This window comes from Eurypyga helias, unplaced genomic scaffold (assembly GCF_000690775.1).
Source record: "Eurypyga helias isolate BGI_N326 unplaced genomic scaffold, ASM69077v1 scaffold41168, whole genome shotgun sequence".
In the NCBI taxonomy this organism is placed as follows: Eukaryota; Metazoa; Chordata; class Aves; order Eurypygiformes; family Eurypygidae; genus Eurypyga; species Eurypyga helias.
Genome location: NW_010268339.1, coordinates 62,327 through 81,476, shown reverse-complemented (window position 1 = coordinate 81,476; position 19,150 = coordinate 62,327). Strand labels below are relative to the sequence as shown.

Genomic DNA, 19,150 nt, shown 5'->3' with positions numbered 1-19,150 from the left:
AGGGGCCGAGCGGGACCCGCCGCGCTGGGCAGAGGGGCCGAGGGCCTTGGGCGCGGATGCCTCCTGCTACGTGCCTGGGAATAGATCTGTGATCCGTTTGGTTCAGTCGTTCTGCCGAACGTCTTGGTTATTTAGCAGGTAGGGGCAGTGTTTGGTCATAAATCTAGTTAAAATACCAGCGCGTTTTACCTGACAAAAATCAGCTCTCATGCCACGGTGGAAGCACCTGTTTTCTTTCCAGTGAGGAGAGCATCCCCATGGAAGTCATGCTTTCGGTGTGTTTTTAAAACCAAGAGCAGTGGGATTTTTAAAAACTATAAATTGCTTCCTGTTAGTGCTGTGATGTGTTCTTCATAATAGTTCCACAAATTAGTTCCTTTCTTGGTAGATTTTTCTGTGGAAGATAGCTTTATGTATTAAAAGTCGCATTCGGCGTTTTGTGTTAATAGGCATTTTTGAAAAATGTAATACTCCTTTTTCTTTCAACTTACAGGTTAATAATTGTGGCCTTCAGCTGGTTATCCACACCTCCTCAATACCAGATAAAAGCAAACCAGTAATTATCTCCTTTTCATTAATAGTTAATTAGTTAATGCAGGTGTATGGTGCAGCTAAATTTGTATGGTTTCTGACAGGAATTGCCTTTTCGGAAGTAATATGTTTAATAATATCTGATGCATATGAGAATCTGTTGGCAATTTATCTCATCCTATTAATGAGGCATGTAGTAAAACTGTGAGGATGTACTATAGCCTGGTATAAACTTTATGTGTGTATGATTGCTTACACTTCCATCTGTACTTCTTCAGTGGCTGGGGTTTTTGTTTTTTCCTTATTTAGTCAACTGCAGATGAATGTGCTGGTAAAGTGTATTTTCACTTTGGTTTCCAAAAGTGAAATTTTAGTCATAGTATTGAATAGAATGAATAGGGGTTTTTTAATTGAAGTAATTATTTAATTTCTTTAAAGCACTTGCAGAGTTTCCTGAAAACTGTAGTTGTTACTAAGGTTGTGTTTCTGTAAAAATGTTATTTGCATTTGAAAACTTTAACATTTGTCTTACATATTGTGTTACAGTTTGAATTCAGAATCAACAAAGAACAGTCATCTTTCCACAATAGGCTTCTGCAGCATGATCTGGAAAAGAACTATTCAGGAAGGCAAGGTGATAATCACTAGGATTTGGATTGTTTCTTTTGTATCTCTTTTATTAATAGAACAGTAAAGTAGGGCAGTATTATGGTTGGCACGTGTAAGAGTGACAGCTTTTTCCTAACTGGCTACAGTAATTCAGTGTAATTACTGCTGCATCACAACCTGAACCTGCGATCCTTCTACTGCCTAGCACAGGTGGATTTTGCCATCACTTTTTGCCCCTTGTTCCATCCATGGAAGAACATCCTTTCTTATACCTACAAACCCACAGTCTATCAAGTGCTCTACTATGCGCCATGCCTCAGACGAAATGCAATTTTCTGTGGTAACCTTATATTGGATGTTTAACACTTCAATGTATTTAGACAAAATTAATTTCTACTTCAGAACCCTGATATGGAGAGTTTTCATATTGCACTTGTGTGCTTTTGCCTCTGAAAAACAAGATACGTGGTGATAACCACTGCTAACTATGGAGAAGCCTTGAAACACATTTCTTGCCACACTTCTTGCTGCTGGTTGCCTGTCATATAAAAACAGTTGATTGGTTAGGATAGGAGATGAGTTTCATTATTATGGCAGTTCTTTACCTATTTTGACAAAAAAATAAAAGGTCCACAGCTGTTCAGAATAGGTTGATTTTTAGGGATATTGTGCGATTTATTATAGGGTAAATTCTTGTTTTGTTCCCCCCACAGGAGACCAAAGAGTATTGAGTCCTTTGGTGCGTAATAAGCAGATATATCTTCCAGTACCATCCAGTCTGACGGAACTTTCTGGTTTGGAGTTGAAGCAGAACACAGGTTCTTTATCAGGATTTGGCGACTCTTCTATTCACACACCTACAAAGTCCAGGTCCCGACAAAGCAGCCACAATATTAGTTCACATGCTTCAGGTAACAGGGAAATACCTGACTGAACAGCAAGTGGTGCCAACTGTTCCCTTTGGGTATTAAGGGAGTTCAATAGATCATTGTCAGGAAGCCACTGCATTTCCAAAATATAATATAGGCATTTAAATATAGGCTTTTTATATACCTTTCTTCAACAAAATGGCAGTAATAGGGATCTTTTACATGTCCTTAGGAGGATGATATTAAACCAAAAAAAGTCACCGTACTGTCATGATGGCATGGGTCAGAACAATTTTTAAGTTTCTGGTCTTACATTTGTTGGCTTAAAAGACTGAGACACAACTAATTTAATATTTCGCAACAATGTTAATTGAAATTTTTTTGGTCTGAATGTGGGTTTTTTTTTTTTTCCACTTCACTTTGAAGGATACATAGAGAATGTTGGTTGCTACACTGAGGTAGAGTATCTAGTGATAGAGTAGCACTGAAAAGATTCACACACACAAGTTATTTTACTTACCTAGGTGTCTCTTCTGATGGCATAGTTTAGACAACAGTGGACTCACTCTCTATAGTAGTAAAGCAATTAATCTTTGTTTATTGGAGCATTAATAGTTTTCCCATTAATGTATTTGATTTATTTGAAGGAAGGAAAAAAAATAAGGGCAAACACATAGAAGTTGAACCTATATTCTTGTAGCAGTAGGCATGCACAGTGATCTATTTTTGACCCATATTTTTCAGTGGATTGTTTTCCAGATAAGTCAAAGCCTGCAGAACACATTTGTTGATTTATTTAGCAGGTATTTTTAGTCATCCTCCCTCTTCCCCCTTATGTTAATAAAATGAGTAAAAATGAATAGCTCTGTAAATATATTTTAAAGGGCTGCCTGTTTCTTTCTTGATAATGGAGTGAAATATAATACCAGTGCTTACTAGGTATTGCATGCACTTACCTTTAAAAGGCTTTGTGTTTGTGGTTTCTGTGGGACTGTTAGAATGTTTTGGAGCCCTAGTTTCTAGTTCTGATAACATACAATCTGTGTCTTTAAAATTCATCTGAAGTTAGATAACATCTTCTTTAAGTTCAGATACTGAAATTGGGAAACAATTATACAACCTTGCCTTAAAACATCATTGGGTAATTCTATCAAAACCAGAGTATCTGCAAGATATCTGCTTATAACCAATTGCTGTTAAAAATCTCTCAGAAACAAAACAAGTGGAGGTACTTTGGAAAGAGGATGTAGAGGGTTATGGCTGTAAACAAAAAATTGCCAAGAAAGAAAACTGAAGTATTGAATGGAGGCAAAATGCACTTTCATGTACTGTGAAATTCTTAACTTCTGAAAAGAGAGAAAATTCTGCTTTTATGATCTGTAGTAAATTAAATGCTTTTACAAGTAGTTGCTACATTCTCTGTATGATTTTTTGATAGATAACACAAGCTTTGGGAGCAGTTCATTAACAACATTTCCTGTATTGCAACGTACTGCTGAAGAAAAGATACTGAACTCTGACAGACTTACCCTGGAAAGGTGAGAAGGCTATGGAGTGTGCACACCAGAGCTTGCAACTCCTGTGTGTGACGGCCCAAAGTGATGAGCATCCCGGGAATGTCAGTGGGCAGTGGTATGAGTGGTGGGTTTGGTTGGGTTTTGTGTATGTGGTTTTGAGAGAACAGCTGCCACATAGAGGGGTTCTGTATGAGCATTCTTGTGAGGAATTTATCCGTACAGCAGTCATCCAAGGCACTTAGGGCTTTTCCTTGTAAACTAAGGACCTAGCTTAAGATTTGGATGCAAGGCCATGCACATAATCTATAGAAAGAGTCTGTGTCTCCATTAGTTCTCATCTGATGCGTTAACTGTAGAATGGCCTTTTTTTTTAACTTCCCTAAGCAGGACACAAAAGTGAAGTTTTATCTGAAAGACATTTAATTGCAACTGTTTGTTTTTTCTTGTGGGTGTTCATGTGGTCCAAAAAGTTTTGCCAGGTCAGTAGGATTCCTGGAATAATCCTAAAATAACAGTAGCCATTTTCTGCAGTGTATCATATATATTTTTACTTTCCATGTAAACACTTATTTCATGTGTTAATATTTCAAATGTAAAGTTTCATATACCAAAGAAAAATTGCATGGCCATAGAACACTTAGAATTTTGATATAAACAGTCTGCTTATGTGGTATCTGGTGAAACAACTTAAGAAATTGGTAGGCTGTGTCTGAGACTTTAATGTGGTCACAACACAACTTCCATGTAGTTTCCGTGTAACAAGCAAATCTCTGATTAAGAGGACAGACTTTCAGTGAATTTTGGAATAGTTACTGCTATATTTTCATGCTGATTTTTTTTTTTAATAGTAAGGAGTTACTGCTTTGTTTACAGAGCTTAATTAACAAAGCTAATTACCTTAATCAATATAATATACTTTCCTCAGCTTAGTCAGAGTGGGTGAGTAGAAGGTGGGTTACTAATTTGTTACTTATATTTGTATACTTAGTTGTTTTGTTTCTTTTTACTTCCAGGCAAAAGCTGACAGTGTGCCCAGTTATTGATGGGGAAGATCACCTTCGCCTTTTGAATTTCCAGCATAACTTTATAACCCGGATCCAAAATATTTCGAATCTGCAGCATCTTGTTTTCTTAGATTTATACGATAATCAGATAGAGGAAATAAGCGGGCTTTCAACTCTGAGGTCCCTAAGAGTCCTTCTGTTGGGAAAGAACAGGTAAAAATAATAAAACTAACTTTAAGCACCCCACTTCTTTATGGTGTAACAGCTGTGACCTGTTACTCTGTCTGACTTGACTGTTGTCTCTGTTACTCACGGAGTTTTCAGATTGTCGTGTTGGCTGTGAGACCAGTGAGCTGGTCCCTAACAATAGTTACGTGTTAGGGATCCCACTGAGGAAGCACGTGGGTTTTGCTCATAATGTTTTTCGGAAAGTTAATTTCTTAGGTAAATTTTAGCAATAGTCCTGAAGTGTGTTATGTGTTTCCATTTAATATTGTGTTCTGATTGGCTCTTAGATTTGTGTGAGTTATGGAGTATCTTTTTCATGTCACTTAAAGTATTCATTGATTCTTTATAACCTCTACAAAGTATTTCTATTTCTGCCTCATGTATTATCTGGGAAAAAATAATCAGACAGCTGTATCATGGATTTTATTGCTTATTTATTGATTCTATTCTGTTGGGAGATACAACTTGCTAGTTGTATTACTTTGTAAAAATACACTTCAAATCCTGTACCCTTTTAATTCTAATAATGTAACAGAAATATCTGTGGAATTGCTCACACGTGGAAAGATTGTGCTCTCCTTTTGTTCAGTTTCCTTATTTTTTTTATATTCAGGAAAGGAAAAATGTGCAGATTACAAAGAATGCATCTCATAAATCAGCCTGTATTCAAAACTGACAACTTTAAATAGTGCAGTATGTTACTAGAGCTTATAGCTTTTATATTAAAAATCTCACCTGTAGAAATTAATTTTGTTTATAGCAACATATTCGGACATGGGAACAATAACTTGAAGGTGCTTTAAGGAATTATTTTCCAAATCATAACTACATTGAATGCTGTAGGGTTTGTTTATGTAATAGTGTGGTTTGGAGGTAGTTAGGACAAGACATGCTCATAAAGGATCCCAAGTCAGATATAGCTGCTAGCAACTTGTTTTCAGCTTGATCTGTATGTGATCTTTGATTATTCTTGAAGCAAGTGTGTAACATGTGATGTTTACCATCAGCCAGTAGATGATGCTGTTGAGTATAGAATAACCTAGGTTTGGAGTGTGAGAAGGTAGGTCAGGACGAAGTTGTACAGGAGGTGAAGTACTGCTAAATCTAGAGATCTATATTGTCTAGAAAGGGCCAGTGGCTCTTTAGGGTTTTTTTTAATTTGCTGTTCTCCTAACAAGTTCTCAAAAGCCTGTGTCACTATACTATTTCTTTCAACTGTTATTTGCCAGTAATAATGTGGGGTTTTTATTATTTAGGCACTTGGATAGGTTGGTTGTTGACTTTGTTTTCTAGTAGTGCAAGTATTCTTCCCCTTTTTCCTCTTCCTAGAAGAGCCATGTACATACTGCTGCTATTGCGTTGTCCGTCAGAAAGGAAGGTGACAGTCTAGGACATAGTTTTTATAACATAGCCATTTGTTCTTGCCTACCAAGAGTAACAGAAAAAACCCAAGTCCTGAACAATGTAAAAAAAAAAAAAATTATCTTTCATTTTCCAGCTAATATATCTAATGTGAAAAATGATTTTTGTCATAACTGAAATCTTTCAGAATAAAGAAGATCTCAAATCTGGAGAACCTAAAACATCTTGATGTTTTAGATCTTCATGGAAATCAGGTACAGTACAATAACTTGATTATTTACATTTCCTGTGTAGACATCATGTGTTTCCTGGGTATTTTACCAAACCATTGCTTTTTGAAGGGAACTGGTAGCAAATGTTGCCCCTCTTGAGGTCACAGAAATCAGTAAATCAATAAAAGGTGGTATTGTGTTATTTCGAACCTTGATATCTACTCTCTTGTATTTTCAGCATTGTACTTTCAGAAAGTTCATCATTAAAATGCTGAGTCAACTAAATATAATAGCACTCACGTCTACAGAGCAGTAATCTAGCATAAGTAGTTGTGGTGGAGTGACACAGCCTTAAATTCACAGGAGAATTTAAGGTCCTACTGATTGTTGTGTCTACTATTGGCGATCTTACTAAATGAGATCCCTTACATATCTGTAGAAGTCTTTAAATTTGTAAGGGAAAAGGCAGGATGGGTCCAAGCTCTTGATTGACTCGTGCTTCTGAATGGACTTAAGTCACTTCATGTCTCTTCAGTTTCCTCACTTTCAGACAAAGCAGTCGTTTCAAGTGGTGCATGACTTTTAGCTGTAGTACATGTAAGAGGGAGACTGTAGTTTAATGTGTGTGACAGAAGCAGCAAGGCGTATTACGAGAGCGCTGGATATAATAAAAAGCTATTTTCTAGAAAACCCAACTGTCTGGGGTATCATCTGTATACTGTTGCCAGGAATATTTTCAGGATTTTCTTAATGTGATATTCCTGTGCCACAGTGCAAAATTCATGTTGCTAAAGGCACTGCTCAGATGTGCCCACTTGGCTTTGCATTTGCTTTTTTGATTGTAGTAATTTAAAAACTTACCTTTGTGTTTTTGAAGAAAATGTTATCTTATTACAAAACCTGTCGTTGTAGTTAAGTTACTAGGAGGGGTTTTGGTACTCTGCAGGAAGAAACTGTAGATTCTTTCAAGAAAGCTATTGATAAGCCAAAGCTTGGATGGAATTTTTGCCTGGATGCTGTCTGCTCAGTAAACGCGTTGTTGCATGGACTGTAGTTGGCCTAAAACAGGGGTGAGCCGTAAATGAGTGTATGTCAGATGCTATGGAACCAGACAGCTTCACCTCAGTCCCTGGGAAAGTGATGGACCAAAGGATGTCGGGGCTCTGGTGGAGTCTCTGCTGTAAAGGGGAGACTGTCTGGTGAGCAGTCCTCATCAGTGCAGAGGACTAGCTAACTGGGAGATGAGTTAACTTGCATTCAGTGCTTCTGGTGGTACTAGCTTTCCCCTGTAGTCAGACAGACCATTCCAGGAGGTGATTTAACATGCCTGTAGCCTCTTCAGTAGGCAAGAAGAGTCATATATGTGAAATGGTACCATTTAAATGGTATTGCCTGGCAACCATAATATTATTACTACAATATACTCTGGAATATAAATTGATGCAGTAGTATTACTGCTTCTAACTGAGTTGTGATACGAAACAGAGTTTTTCCATAGTCTTTATTTTCATGATTTGGCTTCTCTGATGTCATTAAATAAAACCCATAAAATTCAATGTAGCAAGATATAGTAAAATCCAGTAAATCCTCCTGGTGCCTTTGGCAAGTCATTTTACCAGACTGACTCTTCAGTGAATGGGATATTCCACAGCTCTTTCTGAGGACACTGAAGGTGCTCACATATCTGGCAAGAAAAACATATTACTCTTTTAACTACCGTTTTTTTCCCTTTGGTGTTCTGTATACGTTATAGGACGTATGTACAGTGAAATACTAAAATATCTTATGTGTAATATCTGTGAAATAATATCTGCCCAAATAGTATTCATTCCTACTTCAGTAGTTTATATGGGAATATTCTAGGGTCCTTGCACTGATTTTAATTTTTTTGGTGTTCAGAGCTACTGCTAACAATGTGCAGTATCTCTCATGTCACCTCTGATCCCAGAAGATTATTTAACAATTAAATCTAGTAGATAAATTATAGTAAAGGTGTTAAAATGCATTAGACTAACAAAAAATGTTAACTCTCACTGTATGCAGTACTTGTAAATAAGAAATCTCGCAGTCAGTCAGTAGATGCAGAATATAAATACTCAGATAGGATATGGCCAGAGTATCAATGTTGTTAATCTTATTTTTCAAAAATTATGTTAGAGCCTAGCTAGGAATTGTAGGCTTTTGTTAACGTTCATGGTGTAGTAGCAGTTAAGAAGAAAGCTAGATTCCTGTTTTAGTCTTCGTCCCTCCTTCCCTCTCTCTTGGGGTGTAAATCGATCCCATAGATGGAATGCAGATTGTGAAACTACTGAGACTGGAATGTTTCCAAGAGGTTGGAGGTGAGGAAAAACAGAAGGAGGAAAAACTCATTTTTGTTCACTTTTGGGAAAATATTTTGACTTATTTGGGTCCTGGGTTTTTTTTGGGATAATATGATTTGGTCTAAACCTTGAGACTTCTCCTGCCCAAGTCAGAAATGTACCAGGAACTGGATGTGCTCTAAACATTGAGGTAGAGTATTCCACAGTGCTTAATGATAGATCTTACATGATTTCTTTCTTTTCCAAATCAAGCTTTTAAAAGCATTACTAATTAAAGAAAATTCCTTCATATAATAAATATCCAAAAGAAGGTTAAAAAACCCCAACCCCAAACCAATGTAATCCCTTGCTCACTCAGTGCCTACACTTCACAAAAAAGACAAAATATGAACTCCCTTGTCATAGTACTACTCTTTGCCTGCTTTCATAGTGATTTAGTAAGGCTCTTGATTTTAATATTGCCCAGTACAAATCTGTAAAAAAATATAACATCTTAATAACATGTAATTAAATTTTGATGTAGAGACTCTGTGGCTATTAACATGCCAATATGGACATATAATGTCAAATCATTCAGACGCTCTGCACATGACTGTGTGTGTGGTACATTAAATGCACTACAACTTATATTTAATTTTGAGCTAAACATTTAATTTCTAATTAGTGGGCTTCCAAGCACCCTGAATAGTTTATGTTGAGAATGCTGGTTGGTGGCTTGATCCTTGCTGTCAAGGTAAATAGTATAAATGATTTATGTTCCATGTAAATTTCCTCAATACCTTTTTATTTTAGGTAGGGTTAAAATGGACTTTTGTCTTTTAGTGAACTGATGTGTTACAGTTGAGTCAGGTTGAACTGGAATTTCACACTAACTTTATTTAGAATTAAATTTGTTCTATAATGTGTAAATATTTAGAAGGTCATTAGAGTTATCTTCTGTTGTCTGTTTAACTCTGTAAAGCATTTTCCTTGCCAAAAGTCTGAGGATACAAGTAAAAGAAAAAAAAAAGGCAACTTGATTTTTCACACATGGACTTCTCAATCTTGTGAGTGCGGGTTAAAAGATGCAACTTCTGTGCAGTTTGATTATTGATGAGTGATTTATGTGGTGCATAACTATCTCTTCTGAAATAAAAATCTATTTTTAGCTAAATATTCAAAAATAAAAACAAACAAGGAAGTAGAGTAGGGGTTTTGTTAAGTGTTCACAAGTAAGTTCTTTCTTACGTATTTGAAAAAGCAACCGAAATGGTTAAGAATAATCCTTTATTTATAATTAATAGAAAACAGTCAGATATATATATCTTTTTTTAGTAAAACAAATAATATCTGAGTCATCTAAAAAGAGGTGATATCTGCTCGTTATCAAATCGGCACCTGATAGTACATACTAAAAGGTGGTGTACCTTCAGATATGCCTGCACAACTGAGACAAAAAATCTGGTAGAGCTGAGCTTAAAACTCAGCGGAGTGATGAAGAGTATCTCTCTGCATTGGCGCTGAAGTCTTTCTCTTGCCGTTGCCGTAAAATGCCAGGATCCGTGTTCTGCCTTGCGGCACGCTATAATTCTAGCGAAGCAGGCATCTGCAGAGGTCTGTGCTCTTCGTGCCAACCATCTGCTCTTGGCTTTGCTTTTACAGGTCTTTCAGTCTAAGCATATTGTTCTCCAAAGTGATATTTTCTGTTCCCTTTGCTGTAACATTTTTGTGTGCTGATAATTTCTTATTTTCTGCATATAATACACAAATGGAAGAGGCATAGTAGTTTAATTAGCAGTTGAATCAAAAACCTGCTTTAAGATTGTTTTTGCCATTTACTTTTGTATGCTTTTTAATGGAAAAATTGCTGAAATGCTTTTTATAGCAGCCTATTCAAGTCATATGTCACAGACTTATAAATATATACATACATGTGTAGGTACATGTGTGTATGTATGAAAAATACCAAGGTTTGTTCTCCAACTGTTAAGTAACAGCTACCTTACCTCTTCTCCCAGGAGCTGCTAGACACTTTCTGGAAATTGGCACGGCCAGATTTGTACTGGTCTGAGGCATCAGAAAGTTCATTATTGCTGGGAAGGTGTGCGACACCCGTTGTGATCTTGCTTGCCTGCATCTACCTGAGGTTGGCAGCTTTGAGCAGGAATATCACATGGGCATTGGGGGGAGCTTACAGTGCTCCAGCAGATGATCGTTCTGATGGGAAGGGAATCCATATTGCGTGGTGCACAGCCACACGTGGCCCAAGGCTGAAGTCTTTTTCTGCAGAAAACCTGCTGCCGCCCTCCTGCCGTATAGCATGGGTTTCAGTAAGACTGATAGGAATATCCCCCTGCGCAGTTGGCAGGACCTTGTCTGCTCCATGATGCGTTGCTGTATGCCGGTCCTGCATAAACGTGTGGATTAGATGCTGGAGGACAGATCCCAGACTGTTATGAGAAGTAAATATCTGGATAGAGATCCTTGAGTGGATCACTCTGAGAAATATAAGTAGCAGAAAATGAACCCAGATTGTGTCAGCAGAGAAAAAATTGCCTTTTTAAAACATGGTTGCATTTCTAGAAGTGAGAAATAAAATTAAGGAACAGTAGCTTTTTTACTGAATTGATTAAAAAAAATTTTGGGGTCAATATCACCTGAATCTTTAAGGTATTAAATATAATAACAAACCTTGGGCAGCTGCCTGTTTATTGTAGTTTAGTCGCTTTGTTTGATCCCTCCACTTTCTAATCACAGGGAGCCATGAGTTGCTCAAGAAGTGCTGGGGACTGTCAAGCAAATGTGCTGCGTATCTAAACTAAGGATGCTGCTGCTTTCTTTTCTAATTTTTGAGTATGTCTTACTGATTCCAGCAATTACCTGCTTGTAAAACTTCCTGACAAATTCCAATTTTGGAATAATTGCTTACTTCTCCAGTGGGCTATGGCTGCTCCTTGTCCCTGAGTCACAGCAGGTTCCTGTCATCATGACCTGCTGGAAAGTCTCCGTGGAGCTCCTGCGCACAGTGCTGTGAACGCTGCTGCTGGCTTTTTCAGAGGCATGAAGGGAAGTTGGTGCAGAGTTCTGTGACGGGAGGGAGATAGGATGCTACATGTTCTTGTAGCATAGGAACCAGGAGATTTGGATATGTGTTTGAGTGCCTTTGCAGAGAAGTTAAGGATCGACTGCATGGAACTCCCCTATTTTGGTGTACTGTGACATCATTAAGGTTATCTTAGTTTTACAGTGTCTTTGAGGTTAGAATAACCAAATTTCTGATGGTAAGGAAGGAGGTGTTGATTGATGTTACTGCAGTATAACTAGCAAGATGATAGTAAAGTGAATACTAGTACTTAATCTTTAACAGACTGTAACTGGTTTTCAGCAATTTCTGACACGATTATCATGGTTTAGAAAAATACCCAAGGAGTACACCGTTGTATTAGGCTGATTGTTCATGTTTTAAAAAATGTACGTGCCACTTGTATCTATTGTATATCTATATAAAACACAGTATGCATGTTTATAATTACACCTCTTTTCACAGATTACTAAAATTGAAAACATCAGTCATTTGAGTGAACTGAGAGTGTTAAACCTTGCCAGAAACCTACTAACAATTGTAGAAAACCTGAACGGACTGGATTCACTCGCAGAGCTCAACCTGCGTCATAACCAAGTCTCTGCTATAGTAAGGAACAAAACTCGTGTCTTTCTATCTTCTTTTGAGTTTCTTTTTTCTTTTTTCTTTATTTTTAACAAAATGTACTACTGCTCTAACTTGTTTAAACCATATCAGCATGCACTTTCAGATTTGTGAATTTTGTGTTTTTCCGTATTGTGTTGCTTATCCTGTTCTCCTGCAATAGTTACAACCTAAACAAACAGCAATTCTGTTTGGTGTTACTTTGTTTAAAGGTGGTGACTTTCAGTGATTCAAATCTTGATAGCTCGTGGTGGTTCTCCAGGGGGGACATGATAAAAGATTCTGAAGCAACTTTGTGGTTCTATCATACAAAATTTAGAATTTTCTTCCCTACAAGCTTGCTTCCTAGAAACATAACCCTCTCAATTTCTGTCGCTTAACTAAGCAGCAAAACCATCTTAAATTTCAACTCTTTATGAATATTTGAGGCAAATGCAGAGAAAATAGGTATTGATATTAAAAGTGAATTTCTCAATTGAAGCTTTAACTTAGCAGTGTAAGTCTTTTTTGTTCTAAAATACAAAGCTTTTCACTTTGCAGTTTGAGTTGTAGTTTAGGTATGGCATGTGGATTATTTGAATATACACCTTTTTAAGATAATGAACTAAGTCTACTTAAATAGGCATATTTTTCTGGCCCTTATAATTCTTTTAGTTCTTCGTTTGCTATGGCTGCTAAGCCTTTCCTTTCTCCAATTTCTGCTACTTTCCATGTATGAATCATTTGTACTTTTGAAAAATAAGGTATTTCTTACAGTACCTTCCCTCTACATCAGGGATGTTACCTAGAATTCTCTTACTTCCTTGTAGCTGCTGTCTTTTCACTCCTCTCAGGTTCATACTTTCTCCTTGCTTTTGGTTGTAAAATATGGGGAGTCACTATGAAATTTAAATTAGTGAGTTACAGGCTTGGACCCTGTGCTATATCTCCGTTTAATATTTTAGTCTTTCCTGGCCGAAGACAGGGTTTCAGAAGATGATGTTCTGCTCAGGGAAGTACTTTATTTTGTCTAATTGGGTTTTGTTTTGGTTTTTTTTTAACCCTTGTTAAGTTCTAATGGCATGGTGTTTTGTTTTGTTTTTGCTTGAATAGTGATTTTGCCAAGTATGACATTAACTCATTTTCCTTTAGAGAAGGATTCTTAAATCATATGAAGGCAAGTCTTGGATGTGTGATGCTTTCTGAAACCTAAAATAAATGTCTTTCCTAAAATAAAATCATTTTCTTAATGATAAGTGTTGTCTTTTTCTCTGGGCACAACAATGTACATCTGTTTCTTTACTGAAACATTTTAATTTTTTTGAGGAGGAACACCTGAAAAGATGAAAGCTGCACTAGTTTTTGTGTTGACTTGCAGAATCCACTGCACTATAATATTACTGAGAATCCAGACACACAAGTTATAGACAAACACATCCAAACACATCACATTATAGAAAAAATATCCAAGATACTGTTTTATTTTTGTTGGAGAACTTGAGTAGTTGAGGGAAAGGATTTAGATTTCTTTCCTTAAAGATGAGATTTAGGTTTTATAGACTTATAGAGTATTTTAGGTTGGAAAAGACCTTTTAAGATCATCAAGTCCAACTGTTAGGCTAACACTGCTAATACCACCACTAAACCATGTCTCGAATCCACATGTCTTTTAAGTATCTCCAGGGAAGGTGACTCAACTCCTTCCTGGGCAGCCTGTTTTCTTAGGGTTGTCTCTGTGGTGGGTGAGGATGTGTCACGTTAATCATGACATACTTATGATGTATCACTAAGGGGAAAAATTTTACTGTTAAATTCATTAGAAGACTTTGGTTTCTGTGCTTTAATTCAGTTTTTCAACTGATTTAGCTACTCAGTTACTATGACAACACTATCATTATGAATCAAACTTTTTAAACTTGGTTATTTCTGTAAATGAAAGAATCTAACCTTAGTTTTAAAAGAATTTGCTCTCCCCAAATAATGAAATAAAATCACTATAATTTAAGTAACTTTCAGTACACTTTTTTTGAACTGTCCTTGTTTTTCACCTTCCCCCTCCACACACCTGCTGTAAGTTTATCATTCTTGTACAGGAAAGATGATGTTCTCATTTGTTAAACAAAATGAGGTTCCGTATTGAACTCCCTACCCCTTGCAAGTTACTGTATTGAGTAATTCAGGTATGAGCAATTAAACATATGGTCATCTCTTAGAATCCACTGGCCTTAAATAACCAATTTGGGGCCTATTTTTAGTTATTGAGGTATTCATTAGAGACTGGAAATATTGAAGTGCATGTACTTATGTGTGTAAGAATAAATTAGTTCATCCAAGGCCATAGGATTTAAAAAGGCAGTCCTGAGGATTGTTTATAGCAGAATCATGTCTTGCGGGGTTCAAAGCGTCTTCGAGGATTCTGACCATTCTGAAGAATGGCAAACAGAATAAATGATTACAAAGGGTCTCCTATGGCATTAAAAGTGTGCCTCTGTACATACCGTGGGTTATGGAATGTGTATTTACTTTCCATCCCATGGGGAATTGGAGTCTGCCGTTAGGAAGGTAAGCTGTATTTTTCTTTGAAAGATGGATCTGCTTGATTGCTTTGAGGTATTAAAAGCTTAGAATTTTTGTTATCTGCAGCTTGGTCTTAGACTTGAAGGAGGACTGGTCAAGGTGTTCAGCATCTTTTCACAAAAGAACTCCTGCCCTTTATGTCCATTGCCCTATATAACTATCAAAACAGAGGTAGCTGAAGGCTTTTATTCTTCCCCTCCCCCTTCCTCAACACCTATGGCATTTGTAGTCATGCCTGTGAGATTTGCAACATATTTTACAGGGTAGCAACATATCATGGTATTTATTGTCTTCAGAGGAAATTACTTTGTGTTCTCCAATGCAAAACTCTTTGATTAATTAAAATCCTTGCTTCTTAAGAATTACTGTGCACAACCCTATAGTGCATGTCTTTGTGTTTCTCTTCACCGGATGTACGCCCATCCCTTTGGGTACTGATGCTAAGTAGCCTGAGGGACAGAGGGAATGTCCTGATATAGTTCTGTTGTGAACTCTGTCTTACCACGGTCTGGTCTGGGAGGGTTCAGAACAGGTCTCAACCAGGAGTTTTCTAACTGCAGACCTGAGCTAGTAAGCCCTGCTGATTGTCTACAGAGCTGTGACGCGGCAGTGCTTGTTAGCTCACGTGCAGCGTTTCATTAATAGCAGCTACATGGTTTGTTTAGAGCTGCTTTCTCTTCACCTGTTTGGGTAGAATGAACTATTTCTGTTTCTGGAGTGCTGTGTAGACATGTCACAAATCAGATGGAGGAAGGAAGGGCTGTCTGTTTGCTTTGTGGCTAAAATCAAGGTAGTGAGCCCTGTGACACTTCCCTGTGCTCCAAGTAACAGCTTGGTGTCCAAAGGGTGCAAGTTGGAGTGTGGTCCTTAGTGGGATAAGGAGATGCAGACTTGCTCTGGAGAGGTTAGCTGTGCAGTCTGAAAGGTATGTGAATCACTGCAGACTGCACTGTCTGGCCATTATGGATTTGTATTTCTTAAATGAAGTTTGATCTTACTTGATATGTATCAGCGTATTAATATTTGAGCTATTTGCTCTTTAGAGATTTTCTGCAAAGGTCTTTAGTGGCTTATATTAAATTCACAATTACTCATTCTGGAAACTCATTCCTTCTTATAAATTTTAATTGTAAGTCCTTCAGGGTCCTTCAGATTGTTCTTTGGCACAAGAGTCACTGCTGTTTGATAGTGCTAATTGCAGTGCTGTATTGCACTTCAAAAACCTAATTGCAGCATGGTCACAAAATAAACTTTTTTTTTTACAGTGTGTTTATCCTGAGGTTTAAATGCTGAGGCAGCACTTTGGCTTATTTCCCAAAAGCCTGTTCAGAAACCAGCAGCAGCCTTAGCCTCTTTTCTTTAACATCATTTGCTTTGCAAGTGATGCAGCTTGTTCTGCAGAGTAGATCTCTGCACTGAAACACTCCCTTGCAGTCAGCACTAGGGAGAAATGGAGCTGCATGTTCAACAGAAATCAATGTTGCAGTGAGGTTACAGCGTATAGAAATGAAAACGTTTCATCAGGCAATGTACATAGGTTCAAGAGCTACTTTCAGCTACTGAATTTATGCCTCTATCTTTTCTTCTAGAAAGATGTGGATACTTTGCCCTGTCTCCAACGTCTCTTCCTCAGCTTCAACAATATATCTAGGTAAGGGAAACAGCAGTTTGCTTCTTATCAGTAATTTGAAGTATCCTATTGGAGCCATATTTAATTAAAATTTAAATTCAAATGCTGTGCATGCACATACCTTTTTTCTCCTAACATATCAGATAGCATAATCAAGCCATTGTGTATTTTCTACTTTCAACATCAACATTCTTATAACCCTTTGCATTTTAATGTAGCTGTACTGTGAGTATTCTATCAAGAAACTTGTATTTTTAATTTAAAAATTACTGTACTGTTTGCAATTATGGTCAAAATTAAAAATAGTTTTGTAAGTATGTTGTTTTACTGTTAAACTACATATCTGTTAAAGCAACATTACACAAGGTACATATTATATTTAACATACAGTCAATGGAGTTGTACAAACTGCTGAGTCAGATTCTGCTTACGATTACATTATTGCATGCTTGTATGTTACTTGTCCATATATTAATAAAACTGAAAGGTATATTCATGGTTATTTCCCTTTCAAAACAGATGGCAGAAGCAGAATAGCTCAACTTTCAAAGCAGGGCTTCTATAGTTGCAAGTAACTAAGTGCATTTTGTTATAAATAGAAATGTTTATTTTCTAGCTTTTTCATCTTCATGCATTTTTGGAGCCTGCATTTATACTAGTGCCAATGTTAAAAATAAACAAACACAAACCAACCCAAAAAAACCCCAAACAAAGGGCCTGTGTTATCTCCAGTTTGGTGTGTCCTTTTTTTTGGTTTGTTTTAATTCCTTAATCACCACCAGCCTTCTTTACATAGGATCAAATAATTTAATGTGGGACAGAGGAAAGATGCTTCATGTTCTATTTACTGGAAATACCGTGCTGTTCTTGTGGTACCTGCTTTCTCTGTAAAATGTTATACTTAATATGAGCTTTTATTGTAATAGCTACTTGGACATTTTTAGATGACCTGCATTATATTTTTTGCTGACATCTCCAACCTACTTGTCTGTGTTCCTTAGATTCTTAAAGTACCAGTGCAGCAGTACTCTTAAAATACTGATGTGTATTAAGTGTTTAAAAAAAATCAGAGATAAACTGCAGAAATCTTTCGTATGGTCTTCACTTAATTAATCTGCTAGTCTTTTTACTTTATGTTTTTAATTAGCATAATAAGGAGAGGGGGTTAGCGTTTTGCTTCTCTTGAATAATTCCCAGAATTGAAACATGCCTTTTGTTTCTGTTTTTCTAAAAATTGTCTTAGCTTGGCAAGAACATTGAGGGGACTGCAGTAGCTGGCTCCCTTGCCATCAGGGAGCATCACTGCAGTCAGTGGAATTTCTGTATCTTTTTATATACTTGGTATATTTTTGTGTAGCTTTCTTTCTCCTTTCTCACATTGTTTTATGAAAATTCATCTTCTTTTTGCAGGGTTCAAAAAGGAAAAGTGTTTCAGTTTTTCTGTGAGGTTTTTAAAGTAGATTTCTTTAACTTTATGTAATCAGGAGCTTGCCTCTTGGAACTTTATAATGATTTTTGTCACTTACTCAGTGGGGCCTCAGTTGAACTATTGATAGATCTAGTCTCAGTTTTCATGCAAGCTAGAAATACTTAAAACATTTATGCAAATATGTAATTTGGTTTTAATTTGTAGTTGGAATAGGTGTAAAAATAAAATCGTAATGTTAAGCAGAAGACATTGCTCTTGTATAAATTTTGTATACATACGTAGGTAGATAGGTGGATGGATCGGTTTAACTCTTTATTTACCAATTATCATTTTAAAACAAACAAAAAACAATTTTATTTGATCATCACATTTAGCTTGGGCTTTTGAAATAATAACCTTCTATTGCATATACCAGTTTTGAAGGTTAAAAACCCCATTAATTCCTGATTTGGAGTTATGTAGTAGATATGTCTTCCAAGAGGAGAATGGTTAAATATGAAAGTGTTCTCTTGACCATCTGTGTTCTCATAGTTAGCTTGATTCTGTTTGAACTGACCGAAGAAGTTATATGCAACCATACTACTACTGAACTGTTCTGCTACATTTGAACATTCCTACAACCCTTTTAACTGATTTTCTGGGCTTTTATGGGTTTACTGTGTGCCACATGGTAATTAAAAACTTAGTTTTCCTAGAAGCTTCTGTGTCTGTACAACTGACCTTTCTTTTAGACAATCAAATTGATGCACAGATATTCTATTTAATCTATCTGTAGGTTCATAGAGAAAACCTGCAAATGGAAACAAACAACAAAGTGTATTGTCAAAATCTGGATATATTTGTTACAGGTTCATTAAAATATTTTATTAGTGATCATTAAAAAAAGCAGCATTTTTGAGGCAGTGCTCCCATGGAAAGTTTTGCTGCTTTCTGTTTTTGTATGTCAGCAAATATTCTTGAATCTTAAAATGATACACACTGACATATATGAATTAATGTTTCAGTAAAAGATTGGAGAATTCCTTTTAAACACTGTAACTGTTTAAGGCATGAGTGTATATCATCGGTTTAATCACTGATAGTCTTTTTCCCTCATGCTTCAGAGGAGGCCTCAGAATGCTGCTGCTTCTCTGCAGACCTTTTAGCTGAAAGGATATATTGGCAAGATAATCTAAGCTAAAACTGAACACTGTAGAA

The 19,150-nt window shown here is 36.6% G+C and overlaps 1 protein-coding gene across 1 annotated transcript in view; it reads left to right on the top strand.

The window, feature by feature from the left end:
- Positions 1 to 493: 493 nt before the first annotated feature.
- The window catches only part of LRRC49 (leucine rich repeat containing 49), a gene marked incomplete at its 5' end in the record, with an annotated part of 43,343 nt that continues 24,686 nt past the window's right edge, over positions 494 to 19,150 (top strand). Inside the window, 8 exons of the mRNA XM_010157717.1 lie at positions 494 to 556; positions 1,078 to 1,165; positions 1,854 to 2,051; positions 3,448 to 3,547; positions 4,540 to 4,743; positions 6,308 to 6,374; positions 12,180 to 12,323; positions 16,484 to 16,545. Of these exons, the coding sequence (XP_010156019.1) occupies positions 494 to 556; positions 1,078 to 1,165; positions 1,854 to 2,051; positions 3,448 to 3,547; positions 4,540 to 4,743; positions 6,308 to 6,374; positions 12,180 to 12,323; positions 16,484 to 16,545 (926 nt within the window). The remainder of the gene's footprint in view (positions 557 to 1,077; positions 1,166 to 1,853; positions 2,052 to 3,447; positions 3,548 to 4,539; positions 4,744 to 6,307; positions 6,375 to 12,179; positions 12,324 to 16,483; positions 16,546 to 19,150) is intronic.